Below are 14760 nucleotides of genomic sequence, written 5' to 3'. Positions count from 1 at the left end.
GGCACAGGCGGGCAGGGACACATCCCCCAGCATCTGGGCTGGCGGGGGGTCCCTGGGGCTCGTACCAGTTTCCAGCCAGACCCGCTCTGGCGTGGGTGACGATGCCCGCTGGTGCTGGGCTTTGCAATTGTAGGTGCTGTGGAAGTGTTTCTTGATGCAAAGAATAGCTGCCACACAGGATTCTCCATGGTTTTCCTCGCTCTGGCCTCTCCCCATCGAGCCAGATGCAGGTTATCGTCCTCAGTGAAAACAGAAGAGGAAAGGTACTGCTGTTTTACTGCAGAACAAACTTGCCAGCACTGACAGGGACAGGACAGAGCTGGATGATGCTGCTGGCATGCTCACTGTGCCCCCAGCTTGCTTTGCAGAAGACCCCTCGTGTATGTTGGTAGCTGGCAAAGTGCCCCTGGCCCGGTGTCCCCCCGGGCCTTCCCATCTCATTCCTCCACTTGGTCCCGCTCCAGCTGTCTCTGTGGTTGAATTTCCACCTGGGCCATGACCCTCTTGGAGGCTGTATCCTTGTTTTGGGGACCATTGGCAGAGAGGCTCCCAGCTTGGGGTGACCCAGCTCCGCAGCAGTAACGTTGCCTGACCATGTCAGGGTATCTCTCACACATGGGTGAGATCACACATGCCATGCCGGGAGCAGGCACCTCTCCCATGTTTTGGGAGTCTGGTTGCTGCCAGACTTGCCCCTCAGCAAGGCTGGGCTCAGTGTGGGGTTTCACGCCTGTGGCCGCTTTATAGTAATCATCATCAGTCACACCTCGAATACTGTGTTCAGTTTTGGGCCCCTCACTACAGGAAAGACGTTCTGTTGCTGGAACTTGTCCAGAGGAGAGCAATGAAGCTGGTGAGGGGTCTGCAGCCCAATGCTGCTGGGGAGCGGCTGGGGGAGCTGGGGGTGTTCAGCCTGGAGCAGAGGAGGCTGAGGGGAGCCCTTATTGCTCCCTACAACTGCCTGACAGGAGGGGGGAGCCGGGGGGGTCGGGCTCTGCTCCCAGGGAACAGGTGACAGAATGAGCGGAAATGGCCTCAGGTTGTGCCAGGGCAGGGTTAGGTCGGACACTGGGAAAAATTTCTTCCCCGCAAGGGCTGTCAAGCACTGGAAGGGGCTGCCCAGGGAAGGGGGTCGAGTCCCCATCTCTGGGGGGATTTAAAAGCTGGGCAGATGAGGTGCTTAGGGCCAGGGTTTAATGGTGGGATGGCAGGGGTAGGTTAATGGTTGGACCTGATGATCTTAAAGGTCTTTTCCAACCTAAACAGTTCTATGATCTGGATGCCCAGGGCTGCCCTGCATCCCTGGAAGGAGGAGCGATGCTCTGGCACAGGCACTTCCCACCCTGCACTCCCAAAGAGATTTGCTGCTCAGTCTCGATTTTCCAGCTCCGACATAACAATGTAATAACTTTCTAATATAACAGCCACCCGTTTCCCTAGATCATCACCTCTGCCAGTAGGGTGACAATGGGTGCAGTGTCCTTGGCCGCCAGCTCCTCTGTGGTTCCTGGACCTGCTGCGGTGCCTTATCCCTAGGGGTGGACCAGCATTTGCTACTCCCACATCCATTTTTGGGCTCAGAGAAGAGGAAGAAGCCTAAACTGGGGATTCCTGCCACTCCACGTCATGGATTTGGGCACATGCGGCTGAGCGGGGTGGTGTGATGGCAAAGAAGCGGTCACCTGCAGTGCGAGGCACACTCCCCACCACTGAGGAAACTTGCGGGGTGGGAGATTTTAGCACTGGTCACCTTTTGGGAGCTTGCATGGAGCTTGCTGCTGGGAGGGATGCTGGGGAGAGGGTGCACAGCTGCACCCTCCGTGCACTGAGTATTCCCTCTCCTGGAGACTTGGACTCGGAGCAGGGAGCTTGTATTTTCTTTAGAGAGCTTCAGGAAACCCTATAAATGTTCTCCAAAAGAAAACCCCAAGGCTCCAATGATGTTTCTTTTGTTCCCTAGTGGCTTGAGTCCAGCAAATGACAGCGGAGCCAAAAAGAAGAAAAAGAAACCCAAACGGAAGAAAGAGAAAGGAGGAGATCAGCCCAACCAGGCTCAGGACCAGACGGTGAAGGTGACCAACCCCTTCCTGGAGTCGTGGCCCTGCACAAGAGCCAGCCCTGTCCTGAACCTCTTGGAAGTAGCTTAGGGCAAGGAAGGAGTCTCTCAGTCCTGATTTTAGGCATTTGGCTGCTCAAAAAACTTAAGGTTTAGAGTAATTTCCCAGCCTGGCTCCGTGCGTGGGAATTCCCATTGCTGCGGAAGGTGTTTGTGGAGCACTCCAGGGTAAACACGGTCCTTGGCTGGATATCCCAGCCAGTTCCTGCGCTGCGGTGAAAGGGTCAGACTGGCGCCTCTGAGTTATTCTTTCCAGACACCAGCTGCCTCCTCACAGGCAGGGAACCACCACGCTGCCACCTGCCAGCTTCCTCTCCTGCCCACAGCTGGCACAACGGACGTATTCTCCTACTTCTTGGGCGACATCTGATGTTGTTGATTTTTTGCTTGATTAACATAAGAACAGCAGCCGGGTCAGAGCAGGGTCTGTCTTGCCCTTCTTGGCTTTGCCCCATCCTGACTAGCAGTCGGTGCTTGGGGAAGGAGCGTGGGACACGCAGGGTTTGTCCCTGCTGGGGTGGAACCCTCCCAGCCTTCTCGTCCCCACTGGTCCTGTGACAGGGGACACACACACAGATCTGCACATCAACAGAGGCTGTTTTCTGTCCAATGCCCACTTTCCATTCAAATATTTCTAATGTTTTGTCCTTCTGACTGTGCAGAGCATTAAACTGGGGCTTAGGGTGTTTCAAATTAAATTCATTGGGAATCAGGAAGGAGCTGGGGTTGTGAATTCAGTGCAGAGCTGCCCACCCTGCCAAGGTCTGCCTGGGGAGGAGGAGGAAAGTGTCCTTCATCTTGACTTAGCCTCTCTGCCTTGTCCTCGTCCACAGTGCCCAGGGACTCCCATGGAAGCCGCAGTTTGCTTAGATGGAGGAGGCTGAAGCAGTGAGAGAAAAGCCACCACAGAAAGCCCAAGCGCTGGGTGTGGGTTGACCCAGGGTGTCTCTGCATGGGTGTTAGCCAAGGTGAGGCAGGGAGGTTTGCTCTTGGGGTTCTCAGCACCCTTCTTAACTGAAGCTTAAAGCATTTTAAGGCACTTCACCTATCCCCTTCGACCCAGGAGTGCCTGGAAACCAGGTCTAGGGGTGTGGCAGGTCCTGGTGAAAGGGTTCATCCATCTCATAGAGGGTTATAAGAGGATCTAGGTGGGGAAGTGAGTCTTCTCCTTGCTCTCCCCTTCCTGCAGGGTCAGCTCCAGGTTCCCCTAATGAGGAGCTGAAATACAGACCTGGTGGCTCAGCTTATTCATTTTGTCTTTCCACCCTCCTTTTCTGCCCTCAGGTGAACTCTTTACCTGCTGAGAGGATCCAGGAGATTCAGAAAGCCATTGAGCTCTTCTCTGTAGGTCAGGGCCCTGCCAAAACCATGGAGGAAGCCAGCAAGAGGAGCTACCAGTTCTGGGACACGCAGCCAGTGCCCAAGCTAGGTAAGTGCAGCCTCTTGCCGTTGCATGCTCCTTGGGAGAAGCCTTGTGGTCCCCTGGCTGCTCAAAGAAGCCCTCAAAGAAGCTGGTCTCTGGCCAGCAAGCAAGTCCTGGCCAGCACCTCACTGCTGTCCTATTTGGGCTTCAAAGGCATAAGTGACACTTGTCCACCATTCAGCATCATGGACTGAGTGGCCAGCCCTGCCTGTGTGGGCTGCTGGTGGGGGTTGGGAGGGACAAAGAGCCGTATCAGACATTTGATTTGATGCCTCCTGCGTTTGGGCATCCCTTAATCTCAGTCTTTAGCCCTTGAATTGTGTTTCCCCAGCCCTCTGTGCCGAAGTTTCATGCGGGATGTTGCCAGCCTTCCTCTTGCCAAGTCCTAGGGGACTTGGAGCTAACCAGCTCTCCCCTTTCTGGAGGTGGAAACTTCCCAGCAAGGGGTCCTTGGTGGGGAAGGTAACTCAGGGTGAGACGGGGCCAGCCAGTGATGGGAGCCACTCATGGAAGCAGGTCCATGCGCGGAGCTGCTGCATCATTGGTTTGCTGGGCTCGCATCAGCCTCTGGCATGGGCAGGCACTGGGGCTGAGCCAGGAGAGCTGGGAGAGGAGAAGCACAAACCTTGCAAGCATCTGCGCCCCCAAGCTGCCATGCCCATCTAAAGATGGGGAATCCCGTCTCTTTGTCCCCTCCTCCCCCTGCAAACAGCCAGGTTGTGCTTCCCAGCTCTAGTCCTTGCTCCAACCCTTTCTCCAGTCTGCTCTTGATGCTGTCTGCCTGCGTCAAAAGTGATCTGCTGTTGGTAACGAGGCGTTCCTCGGCGTGGCACGAGCTGTTGGCAGCTGAGCAGATCTGAAAGGAAGAGGGGTGCACTGATGCAGAGCTGCATGGCTGGAAGGCGCTTGTTCCCAAGCTAATTGGAGCAAACCTGCAGTGCTCCTGGGGTGCCCGGGATTGCTTCACTTAGCCTCTCTGCCCCTACATCCCCCAGCAAAATCTATGCAGAGCTCAGGAGAACTAGAGAATGGGTCCAAGCCCTTAGTTTCTACATTTACCCGAAGCTTGTCATGGCTTCAAACTGGCTGCTTTTCAGCAATTTCCTTTGTGGGGTTGTATCCAGCCCCTCTTGCTGTAAACACCGTGTTTGATTCCCTTTTCATGTTGTGAGCACCAGTCTGAGGCTTTCTTTGGTCTTAAAGACTTATTTGCTGGGAGCGATGGTCTCAGCTTTGCACTGGGGAAATCATAGTGAGATGGCATGGGGTTGTGTGAGGCAGCAAAGCCTGATCTTGCATTTGCCCTTTTTCCCAGAGGATCCTGGACATGGCAAACATCATTTCTACTTGTGTAAACCCTGGAGAAAGGGTGGAAGGTATCATCTGGGGAAGGAGAGGCACAAAACAGCCCGCTCCTCCATACACCAAATTGCTGGCTGTGCTCTGGCTGCCAGCCCCTTGCTGGGTCCTGCCATCTCTCGTGGTCCTTGATCAAAAGCACTCTCTGGCACACAGTGTTACGTACACAAGGCTATTTAGGGTTGGGTAACAAAAGTGCTGTGGGATTTTAGGGGCCAGATTTCAGAGTAGTTCAGCACCTGCTCAAAACAGAGAGGACAGCCAGGGGTGAGCATTTCTGGAAGCTGCCCTGGGTGGGTGTGATGGGGGAAGTTCTTGCTCTGGGCTTTGTTCACCTCCCCATTGCCTGGAAATCTTTTCAATCCCTTTTTAAGAGAATTCCTAATTAGCGTTGCTTGCTTCTCTTGGCAGCACTCAAGTGATGCCGCTGTGTTGACATCCCCAAGAAAGCCAGTGCTTGAACTGATGTCTCTTGGCTGAATCAGGGGCTTTAGGAGTCAGTGTTTTTTCAACAAAAGATGTCTTGTTCGCTGCAGCTTTTCTTTAAGTGCAGTGGGAAGGAAACCCTGACACTTGCCAAATGGCAGGGGCCAGAGCTGGCAGGGAGAGAGCCACCATCCGATGGAGCGGCTCATGGGAAAGTGCTGGCCAAGGCTGGAACTGTGGGGATGGGGAAGGATAAGGCATCACATGCGGACCTGGAGGATGTAGCTGTGGCCCTGAAGCTCCATCAGTTTTGTCATCCCTCTGCTGCCTGATCAGCTCCACCATTTCCCTGGAAGGAGTTTTGGTTCTCTGCCCCTGTGCCTTGATGAACATGTGGCATGTCCCAAACAGCATGGGTGACATGGTGAGCCCTGGCTGCCCATGCCAGGGACCCGGGGTGAGAGACATGAAGCACATTGGTCGCCAGATTGAGGTGTCGTGGAGACTTGGCCTCAAACAGTAGAGAGCATCTTCATGGCTCCCTGCTCTCTCTTACAGGAGAAGTGGTGAACACCCATGGTCCCGTTGAGCCAGACAAAGACAATATCCGTCAGGAGCCATACACCTTGCCCCAGGGCTTCACCTGGGATGCCCTGGACCTTGGGGATAGAGGCGTGGTGAGTACAGGCAGCTCGATGCATGTGTTGGGAGGGTGACTCCATTGCACAGTTGGCAGTTCCATGCTTGGACTGATGAAGATGGTTTGGGGCATGGGAACATGTCTTTCACCACACCAGGCAACGCTCCAGCTCAGTGGTCATGCCATTTCCTTGGAGTTAGATGGGTCTGACTTCCCCCACCATGCAGTTACCTCCCACCCCACATTGACCAGGTTGGCCTGGTTTCTTCATGGGGATGTAAGGATGCCTGAAGCCAGAAGTGTTCCCTTCAGAAGACTCTCCAGACTGTGACCCACCTCCCTGGGAGATGACCTGAGGGCAGCAGGACTTATCTGTGTGTCCCGCTGCTTACCCTGCTCTGCAGCGGCATTGGTTCAGGAATCTGGAGCAGGGGGACGTGCTGGTAGCAGGGACATGGCTGCACGTGGCGCCCATTGCTGTGGCCACACAAAAAGCATTTGGGGTCCCATCTCGGGGCAGCTGGGGTGTGTGATGGCTGAATAACTTCCCTAACCTGCATGGTCTCTCCTGCTTTAGCTGAAAGAGCTGTATACACTTCTGAATGAGAACTATGTGGAGGACGACGACAACATGTTCCGGTTCGATTACTCTCCCGAGTTCCTGCTGTGGTGAGTGGCACCATGACCACAGAGCAGAGGGTGTTAGATGCTGGCAAGCCTGATCCCGGTGACAGCGTTGCAGCTGCCTTTGCTTATCCCCTCTCACTTCTTTCCAAAATCTCCCTTCCCCATCTGTCACCACGCGTGGGTGCAGTGTCCTAGGTACACTGCAAGAGGGGTCTCTCACCCAGCCCTGCCTGCCTCTGGCTTCTTTGAGATATGGGAGCCTAAAACTGGATTTTTTTCCCTCCTTGGTTTGATCCCTCAAGTGTTTGTAAAAATCGCAGTAGCTGAGGAACTTCCCAGTGCCCTGGAGCTGTAGGATGAAGGTGGCTGCCAAGTAATGCTGCCAGCACTAACACTTAGAGACCTGTTGCAGCGGAGCTGCTGCTTCTTCAGGGTGTTCATAAGTCGAGGAACATGGATTTCTTTCTGTGTCTCTCGTGAGAACTGGCCTTGGCCACAGAGTGCAGGAATTGCCCTGGATCCTGGCGGCTCTGCCTTGTCTGTCACCCTCTCATCCTCCTGCCTGCAAACCCACAGCTGCATTGAGCAGCCTGGAGCAGGACACAGGGCATCCCAAGACAAGGTGGGGAGGCAGAAGCAGGTACACTGGGGACCTTTGATGGGACATGACTTCTGAACTATATCTCTTCTCCAGGGCGTTGCGTCCTCCGGGCTGGTTGCCTCAGTGGCACTGTGGAGTCCGAGTTGTCTCCAGCAAGAAGCTGGTTGGATTTATCAGCGCGATTCCAGCCACTGTCCACATCTATGACAAGTGAGTGCTGCTCGGCTGCGTTTCTCATCCTGCCCCTTGATGGCATCTGGGGCTTCCTGGGAGTGCTGAGGAGGTCTGGCTACGTTGTCCTCCCCAACCAACCGAGCCAGACCCCACGCCATTCAGCCGTGGAGATGCTTTGCTGCTTGGAAGAGAAGGTGGGGGATATTTAAGGTGGGCAGTGAAGTTCTGTGCAAGGTCATCTTGTAGTTAGCAGCCGTGAAAGCTGTTTTCCTCAACGAGTGAGGTCAGCTTAGAGCTCTGGCTTACAGAAATCCTCCAGGGCTGAATGGAGACCATTTTCCCTGGGAAAACCTTGGCTAACAGTTTAAGGCAGAATTCTCCAGACCCAGCCCTTGCCCCTTGGCCTTCCCTGAGGCTTTGACTCCTCTTTCTCTTGAAGGGGCTGAAGGTAAATTGCCCAGGGCATTGGACTGATCCTCCCAGGTCAGGACAGTTGGGTCTCATGCTCTGCATTGTTTCTTTCCCAAGAGAGAAGAAGATGGTAGAGATAAACTTCCTGTGCGTCCACAAAAAGTTGCGCTCAAAACGGGTGGCTCCAGTTTTGATCCGCGAGATCACACGGCGGGTTCATCTGGAGGGGATCTTTCAGGCTGTTTACACAGCGGGAGTGGTGCTGCCAAAGCCTGTGGGGACTTGCAGGTGAGTGTTGATGGTTCTCCAAAGAGATTTTGGTCTGCAGACCTTCCCTTGCCAGGATCCTCTGTGGTGTGGAGCGTGCGTGGGATTCCCCATGACAGGAGAGATCAATTCCAGCCCAGGTTTCTCCTCCCCATACTGTCCTTCCAGGATTAAGCCCAGTAGCTTTGCTTAAGCTGCTCATGTATCACAATGCAGGAGACTTCCTGCAGTACAAGTGCTTCGGGCTGCCCTTGTTTTTCTCTGCGGGAGCTGCTGGCCTCTTCACGAGCCGGTGCAATGTTCTCGCTTGCCCTCTCATGGCAGCTATGAGAACCTCGTGCCCATGCAGCTGTCCTGCTGCCCAAGAACAAGTCTCCCACCACAAGTGTGTTTCTACAGGTACTGGCACCGGTCCCTGAATCCTCGGAAACTCATCGAGGTCAAATTTTCCCACCTGAGCAGGAACATGACTATGCAACGTACCATGAAGCTTTACCGGTTGCCCGAGGTGGGTGCCAGCCGAGGCTACGAGCCACAGAGGCAGAGCTCACAAATTGCTCCTTGCTGAGCAAAGGGGCGAGGCTGGGAACTGGAGACACAAACATCTCAGCCGAGGTCAAGTCCTCTGCCTGGAGAACTGGCGTTTGTTTCGTGTAGTAAATGACTCTGTCAAGCCATTGTGCTTTATTTAATCTTTATTTATTTTTGCCCGGGTACCTGCAATTTAAGGGCAAATTCTTGCAGCTAGAAGACCCTGTGAGCTTTTGTTTCATGGTGAGTCATATCCCGTCCTCCTGGTAAAACGAGAACGCAGATATGACAGCCTTCATCTGTCCAAACACAGCCTCGGAGTGACCTTGAATGAGGGACTAACCCAATTCTTCAGTCAAACTGATCGGTTCTGTCACTGCAGTTGTCCTGCTGGGGAAGTTCCCCAGCTGGATATAGGAGAAAAGACAAACAAAGCATTAAAATTGCCACCACCTTCCTCGACCTTGTTGGCTTCCTTCTGTCGGTGAGAGCTGCTCGTTTTGGTCGGAGAGCGCTGCTTTAGTGCTGGGCAGCACATGGCTCCTCTCTCCTGCCTCCCACCTCAGCAAAGGCACCAGCTGCTGTTTTGTAGCTCCTGATTTTTGCGCAGCAACCCAGACCCAGAAGCAGTCCGTGCTGCTTGATCTGGCCTTTGATGAGCGATGCTGCCCCTAGATTAGAAATTGAATCCAACTGGGAATAACATCAGGTGGATCCTTGCGGTTCCTTGCGGTGCCTGGGACATGTCTCCCAGCCCATCCCCGCTGCGAGTGGGAGCAGAGACCTGGAGGGAAGCAGAGATCTTGTGTCATTTGTGGGTAGGAGGCCACTTCCAGTGGGACTTGGCCTGGCACGTGGGGCTTTGGGACCTGCTGTGCTTCTCTGTGATCTTTGCCATCGGTGTCATGACCAATCACATCCGTCTTTCTGCCAGGCAGAGAGGGCTGGGGGGGAGGGTGCTGGCTTTTGGGACGGAAAATGGGCTGATCCTAAGCAGAGAACATCTCCGTGCTGCTTGTCAGAGAGCCCTTGAGTGATAAAAGCCACTGTGTAAGCAACGCAAACATTTTGTCCCACTTTCTGTAGACTCCCAAGACTCCCGGCTTGCGGCCAATGGAGCACAGAGATATCTCTGCAGTGCATAAGCTCTTGACTGAGTACCTGAAGCAGTTCCACCTGATGCCTGTCATGAGCCGAGAGGAGGTGGAGCACTGGTTCTTACCTCAGGAGAACATCATCGACACCTTTGTGGTAGAGGTAAGGGAGCAGGAGCGAGACAGGGGTGTGTTTTGTGTTTTCCTGGGCTTCTGCCTCCGCTGGAGGAGTGTGCAGAGAGCTGTGGGAGCGGTCGAGGAGGTTGCTGCCCCGGGTGGTGAGATGCTCTTGCAGGGTGGGAGGTTTGAGCTGCTGGAGGATGGTGCCTCTCCATCGTGGGCTGCCCCGAGTCCCCTCGCAGGGGGCCCACACGTCACTCAGACTGGCAGAGCCCCTCAGAGGCTCTGGCTGGGCTTTATCCTGGCTCTGATGTGTTGTGGTGTCACTTCTGGCTTCCAGAGTGCCCCAGGGGAGGTGACAGATTTCCTGAGCTTCTACACGCTGCCCTCCACCATCATGAACCACCCGACTCACAAGAGCCTGAAAGCTGCTTACTCCTTCTACAACGTTCACACCAAGACGCCTCTCATTGACCTCATGAGCGATGCTCTCATACTCGCCAAGTCGGTGAGTGATGGTGGGGCCAGGGTGGCACCATGGGGCACCGGGCAGCTCACTGCTTGCCTGGCCGCCCTCGGGTTCATGGGGAGGGTCAGCCATGGGGCAGGGCTTGTACCCAGGGCTGTACAAACCCAAATCCTAAAGGATCTGCTGCCCAGGAGAGGGACGCAGGGGTAGCCCAAACCTTCTGGCTGGCATTGAGCTGAGTTCAGGGTGACTACTTGTTTCTTCCAGCAAACTATATTGCTGTATGTCTGTAGCACTTGAACCAAGGGTGAGTATGCCGATGCTAAGTTCTTCCCCATCAGCCTCGCTCCCTTTTTCTGGGGGTGCAAAGCTGGACAGGAGAGGGTACAGGCAGCTCACAGATGGGAGGAGCTCCCCAGCACGTAAGCAGGAGGAGCTCCCCAGCACGTAAGCAGGAGGAGCTGATGGTTTCATGTCTTGCCTGTGCAGAAAGGATTTGACGTCTTCAATGCACTGGATCTCATGGAAAACAAAACCTTCCTGGAGAAGCTGAAGTTTGGGATTGGGGACGGGAACCTGCAGTATTACCTGTACAATTGGAAGTGTCCCAGCATGGCACCAGAGAAGGTCAGTGCCTTGGGGTGGTGGGCCCCTCCAGGCAGAGGGCTGCAGGGTGACAGATGTGACACCAGTGGTTAACAGTCACTTGTCCATACCTGGGACATGGTTGCTGTGCCCTGTGAGCCCGCACGAGGCCCAGGTGTCACCGTGCAGCCCTGTAGTCTGTTGTGGTGGGGCGAGACCAAGAACAACCCCTCTAGAGAGAACAGCTAAGCTTGAGAGCTGTTGGGTCGGTGTTGAGCAGGACCCTATGATGATAGGGAGCTCTGCCAGCACAGTTGCTCATAGCATGTGTGGAGCGGCTGAGCCATGGGATCACTGGGGTGCCACCTTGTCCCCACAGCCAGCAGCTCGCTCCCCACCCAAGCGCTGCAGCCGTAGCCACCGCGTCTGTCTGCCCTGGGCCATTTTTAGCCAGCACCTGGTTCCTACCATGTCTCTACCCTGACGATGTGGTTCAGCATCCGTCCGGTCCACAGCCACCTTGAAGAGGATGGTGCTTGAGAACCAGAAGCCACCTGACTGCGCAGTGCTGCAGCCTGCCTGCACTATGGCACAACAGCTAATTAATGCCTTAATGGCAGTAACAGGGCCCTGGTTCCCTTCGCAGAGCCTGTGAAGCCAGGTCTCTGTGGGTACAAGTCCATGCAACTTAAACCAGCCTTGTTGGGCCACTGAGCTTTTCAAAAAGCTCCAGGAGGTTGCCGGGAGGTTTAAACAATCCCTTTTCTCCCTAGGAGAGCTGGTGGGTTGGAGAGCCTGGTGCTGGGAGCCACTCTTCGGCCATACCCTGCGGGTCGGAGGCCAGGACCAGCCACCAGCATCACACAGCAGCCAGAGAGCACCCAGCAGTGCTGGCTGCCTGCAGAGGGGCCTGTCCCAGTACCAGGCTCTCAGGAAGCAGCTTCTCCCAAATCTGGTGTTACTTAGCTTAGAAGCAACCTTGGCTCGTAAATCAAGGCTGTCTTGCAGACTGCCTGGGCTTGTCACACCCCAAATATTGGTCACCTCCCCATATCAGAGACGGGCAGGGTCCGTGCACCTATTTGGCAGGGCTCTCCCTGCTCTCAAGTACCCTAAAGCCTATGGGGAAAGCCATGGACAGTGCTGAGCCCTCCCAGCCGGCACGGTGAGGGCATGCGAGCTGCATCCGCCCGGAGCCAGGTCTGAGGGAGAGGTCGCTGGCAGTCAGGCACATCTTGATCTGCTGTCTCCGTTGGCTCCTCCAGGTTGGCCTGGTGTTGCAGTAAATCAGCCCTTGCTAGGAGAGCGCGGCACCGCCGAGGAGCTGGGCCCAGTGGAGGTGATGCCCTCATCCTTTCTGCTGAAGCTGGACCCATGCTGGGAAAGGTGGAACCAAACCAGCTGTGCAGCCACTCACCACCTGGATTCACCGACTGCGTCCCGCAGCGCCGGCCGCCGCTCCCCCGCTGGCATCAGCGGTCTCCTTTGTTTTGATTTAATTGCATCTTCGTAAAGACGTGATCAAGGGAATGTAACTGCTGAAACTAGCTCATGATTGGCATATAATGGAGTTAACGGGTGAATAATAAAAGTATATATTATATATATTTTAAATCTTTCCTGTTCCAAACTGACGTGAGTTGCATTCATCTGCTGAAGGCCACCTCCAGGTCGCTGGACCATGACTTTTCTCGACGGGGCCATCCAAGGTAGATGTGTGCTGCGCCGAACGGCTCCGGCACCGGCCTGGTGGAGCACCGGGATGTGGTGGCTGAGCTGCCGAGCTCTCCTGCCTGCCTGGAGGGTGTTTGGGGCTCTGTCCCCTGCTCAGCTGTTTTCCCCTGGTTTGCTCCCTCCTCTGTTAAACTTGGTCCTTCCCACAGGTGCCTGGAGAGGGAGGATGGCACCATCCCTCCCTGCGGCCTTGGGAGCACGTCAAAATTTCTTTCTAAGGGCTATTAGTGCAAGCGATGCCTTGTCCCTTCTCCCTAGCCTTGGAGACTTGAACCCTCTCTGCTCAACAGGGCAAGCGCTGAACTGAGGAGCAGCAATGCCTGAAGATACGGGGCAACTCGGCTCCTCGCTGCCTCCGGAGATCGGCCGGTGCACCCCGCTCTGCTTGGACTCCTGGGGCTCATTCCCCTCCGCCACCCCCCTGTGATGCCAGGGCTGTGGGCTTCAGGGGGATGCTCCATCACCGCTGCTGCACCTCGAGGCTCTGCTCAGCTGCTTTTCTCTGGAAGCATGGAAATACGGATACACATGCAAGTGACTGCCCTGCAATGCGCCATTGGCATCGCCCCGGGGCTTCAGCCTCTCCAGCCCACCCCGGTGCCTCCTCCACCAGGGTCATCATCTTGTGATATGGGAACCTCCGAGGTAAAGGAAATGTTTTCTTTCATGGAAAACCTTTATCCCATCAAGGTATCTTGGGAAACAAGCACCCGGGCAGCCTGCCGCCTCCCGCTGTGACATGAACCGTGTCCATGAAGAGCTCAGAGATGCTCCTGCCCTCCCAGCCAAAGGTTTCCAAAGCTGCACACCAAGGCCAAGACCCCGTCTATGCACTCCTGCACCTCCCTGGCCCTCTGTGCCCCTGTTGTGCCCCATGGCACACCATGGACCCCCAGGGGTTTTGCCCACCCCAGCCTGGACCTGCAGGGCCTCGGTGGGGGCCCAGGAGCCCGTCACATCCCCCCTGGCAGCGCTGTCGCATCCCCCTTGCTCGGATCCCATGTCACCTATGCAAGTACCTCTGTGTCCCCTCCTGTGTCCCCAGTGTCCCAGGCGGGGGGAGGCTGGATGTGTGAGGGCAGTGGCCAGCGGGACCCTCCCTCTGGCCCTGTGGCGGTTTTGAGGGCTTCTCCAACGCATCCCCACGATGGGTGCAGCACCCATGGGTGCTTGGCAGCTCCCCAGGGCAGTGCTGCATTTAAGGTGGGGACTCCAGCCCTCATCCCCCCCCAGCCTCTCCCCCCCAACACCCAACGGGCCCGGGGAGGTGACAGGGACGCTGGGACAGGCTTTGTTAAAATAAAACCTTTATTTGACTGGCTTGACACCAGGGTACGAATCTGTGACCGTCACCGGTGCTGGAGCAGGGGTTGGGAATGTGGCTGCCAGCCAAGCGAAGCCTCGACTCCATGGATGCACGTGGTGGCAGGGTCCCCTTGGGAACCTCACAGTGATGGCACTGTCATTGCATCCCAAAGTGGGGCTGGGACCAAGTGTGGTTGGCGGTGGTGAAGTTCAGGGGTTGCTGTCACCCATTTCACCCCCCCCAGGGCTGTGCTGGGCTTTCGATGGCCCAGCCACCCTGTCCTGGTTGTCACAGTGTCCCCATCCCCTCGGGGTCACAGCCAGGGAGGGGAGGAGTGGGGCATTCGGGCCAGCAGATGGGGTGGTACCATGGGACAATGGAGGGGGTCCCCCTACCCCGGTGGGTCCCCCAACCAGCCACCGCAGCCAGGCAAGCGGTGTCCCCAGGCTGTCCCCATGCAGAGAGTGGGGTGCCTCAGGTGCAGGAGGGTGCCCACCCCATGGAGGACCACGTCGTCTCCCACACAGGGACACGATGTCCCTCCTGCCAGGACTGCAGGGACCTCACAGGGTCTTGCATCGGACGTGCACAAAGAGCGTAGCAGGGGACAGGGACGCGCGGTCCTTGGAGAGCAGATGGATGTGACGATACCCTGGGGACAGAGGTGGGGGCTGAGCGGGTGGCAGGGGACTGTCCCCGTCCCCGGGGGCAGCAGGGGGGGCACCCACCCACCTTCCCTCATGCTGGCCAGGGGCAGGGTGAACTGGCCCACGAAGTCATTGCAGGAGGTGCTGTCGTAGTCCTCCACCACGAAGCGCACCAGGGCCAGCTCGGGTGCCCGCAGCTGGAAACTCAGCGTCTCCTCCCAGCGCGGGTT

General features: G+C 56.1%; 2 protein-coding genes across 2 annotated transcripts in view; one reads left to right on the top strand and one right to left on the bottom strand.

Annotated features, from left to right (window-relative positions):
* Positions 1-186: 186 nt before the first annotated feature.
* NMT1 (N-myristoyltransferase 1) lies at positions 187-12129 on the top strand. Its single transcript, XM_009645507.2, has 12 exons — positions 187-263; positions 1961-2072; positions 3401-3545; positions 5883-6001; positions 6542-6633; positions 7286-7402; positions 7895-8065; positions 8444-8552; positions 9662-9832; positions 10130-10297; positions 10748-10885; positions 12109-12129. Exons 1-12 carry the CDS (start codon positions 187-189, stop codon positions 12127-12129), a joined length of 1440 nt encoding a protein of 479 aa, XP_009643802.2.
* A 2317-nt stretch (positions 12130-14446) lies between these two features.
* The window catches only part of PLCD3 (phospholipase C delta 3), a 16178-nt gene continuing 15864 nt past the window's right edge, over positions 14447-14760 (bottom strand). Inside the window, exons 16-17 of the mRNA XM_035901180.1 lie at positions 14616-14760; positions 14447-14535 (exon numbers count right to left, since the gene is read on the bottom strand). The exon at positions 14616-14760 is cut by the window's right edge and continues 4 nt beyond it. Of these exons, the coding sequence (XP_035757073.1) occupies positions 14447-14535; positions 14616-14760 (234 nt within the window). The remainder of the gene's footprint in view (positions 14536-14615) is intronic.

Source organism: Egretta garzetta, unplaced genomic scaffold (assembly GCF_000687185.1).
Source record: "Egretta garzetta isolate BGI_Z169 unplaced genomic scaffold, ASM68718v1 scaffold551, whole genome shotgun sequence".
Lineage (NCBI taxonomy): Eukaryota > Metazoa > Chordata > Aves > Pelecaniformes > Ardeidae > Egretta > Egretta garzetta.
Note: the sequence above shows the minus strand (reverse complement) of the source record. Positions and strands in the feature narration are given on the sequence as shown.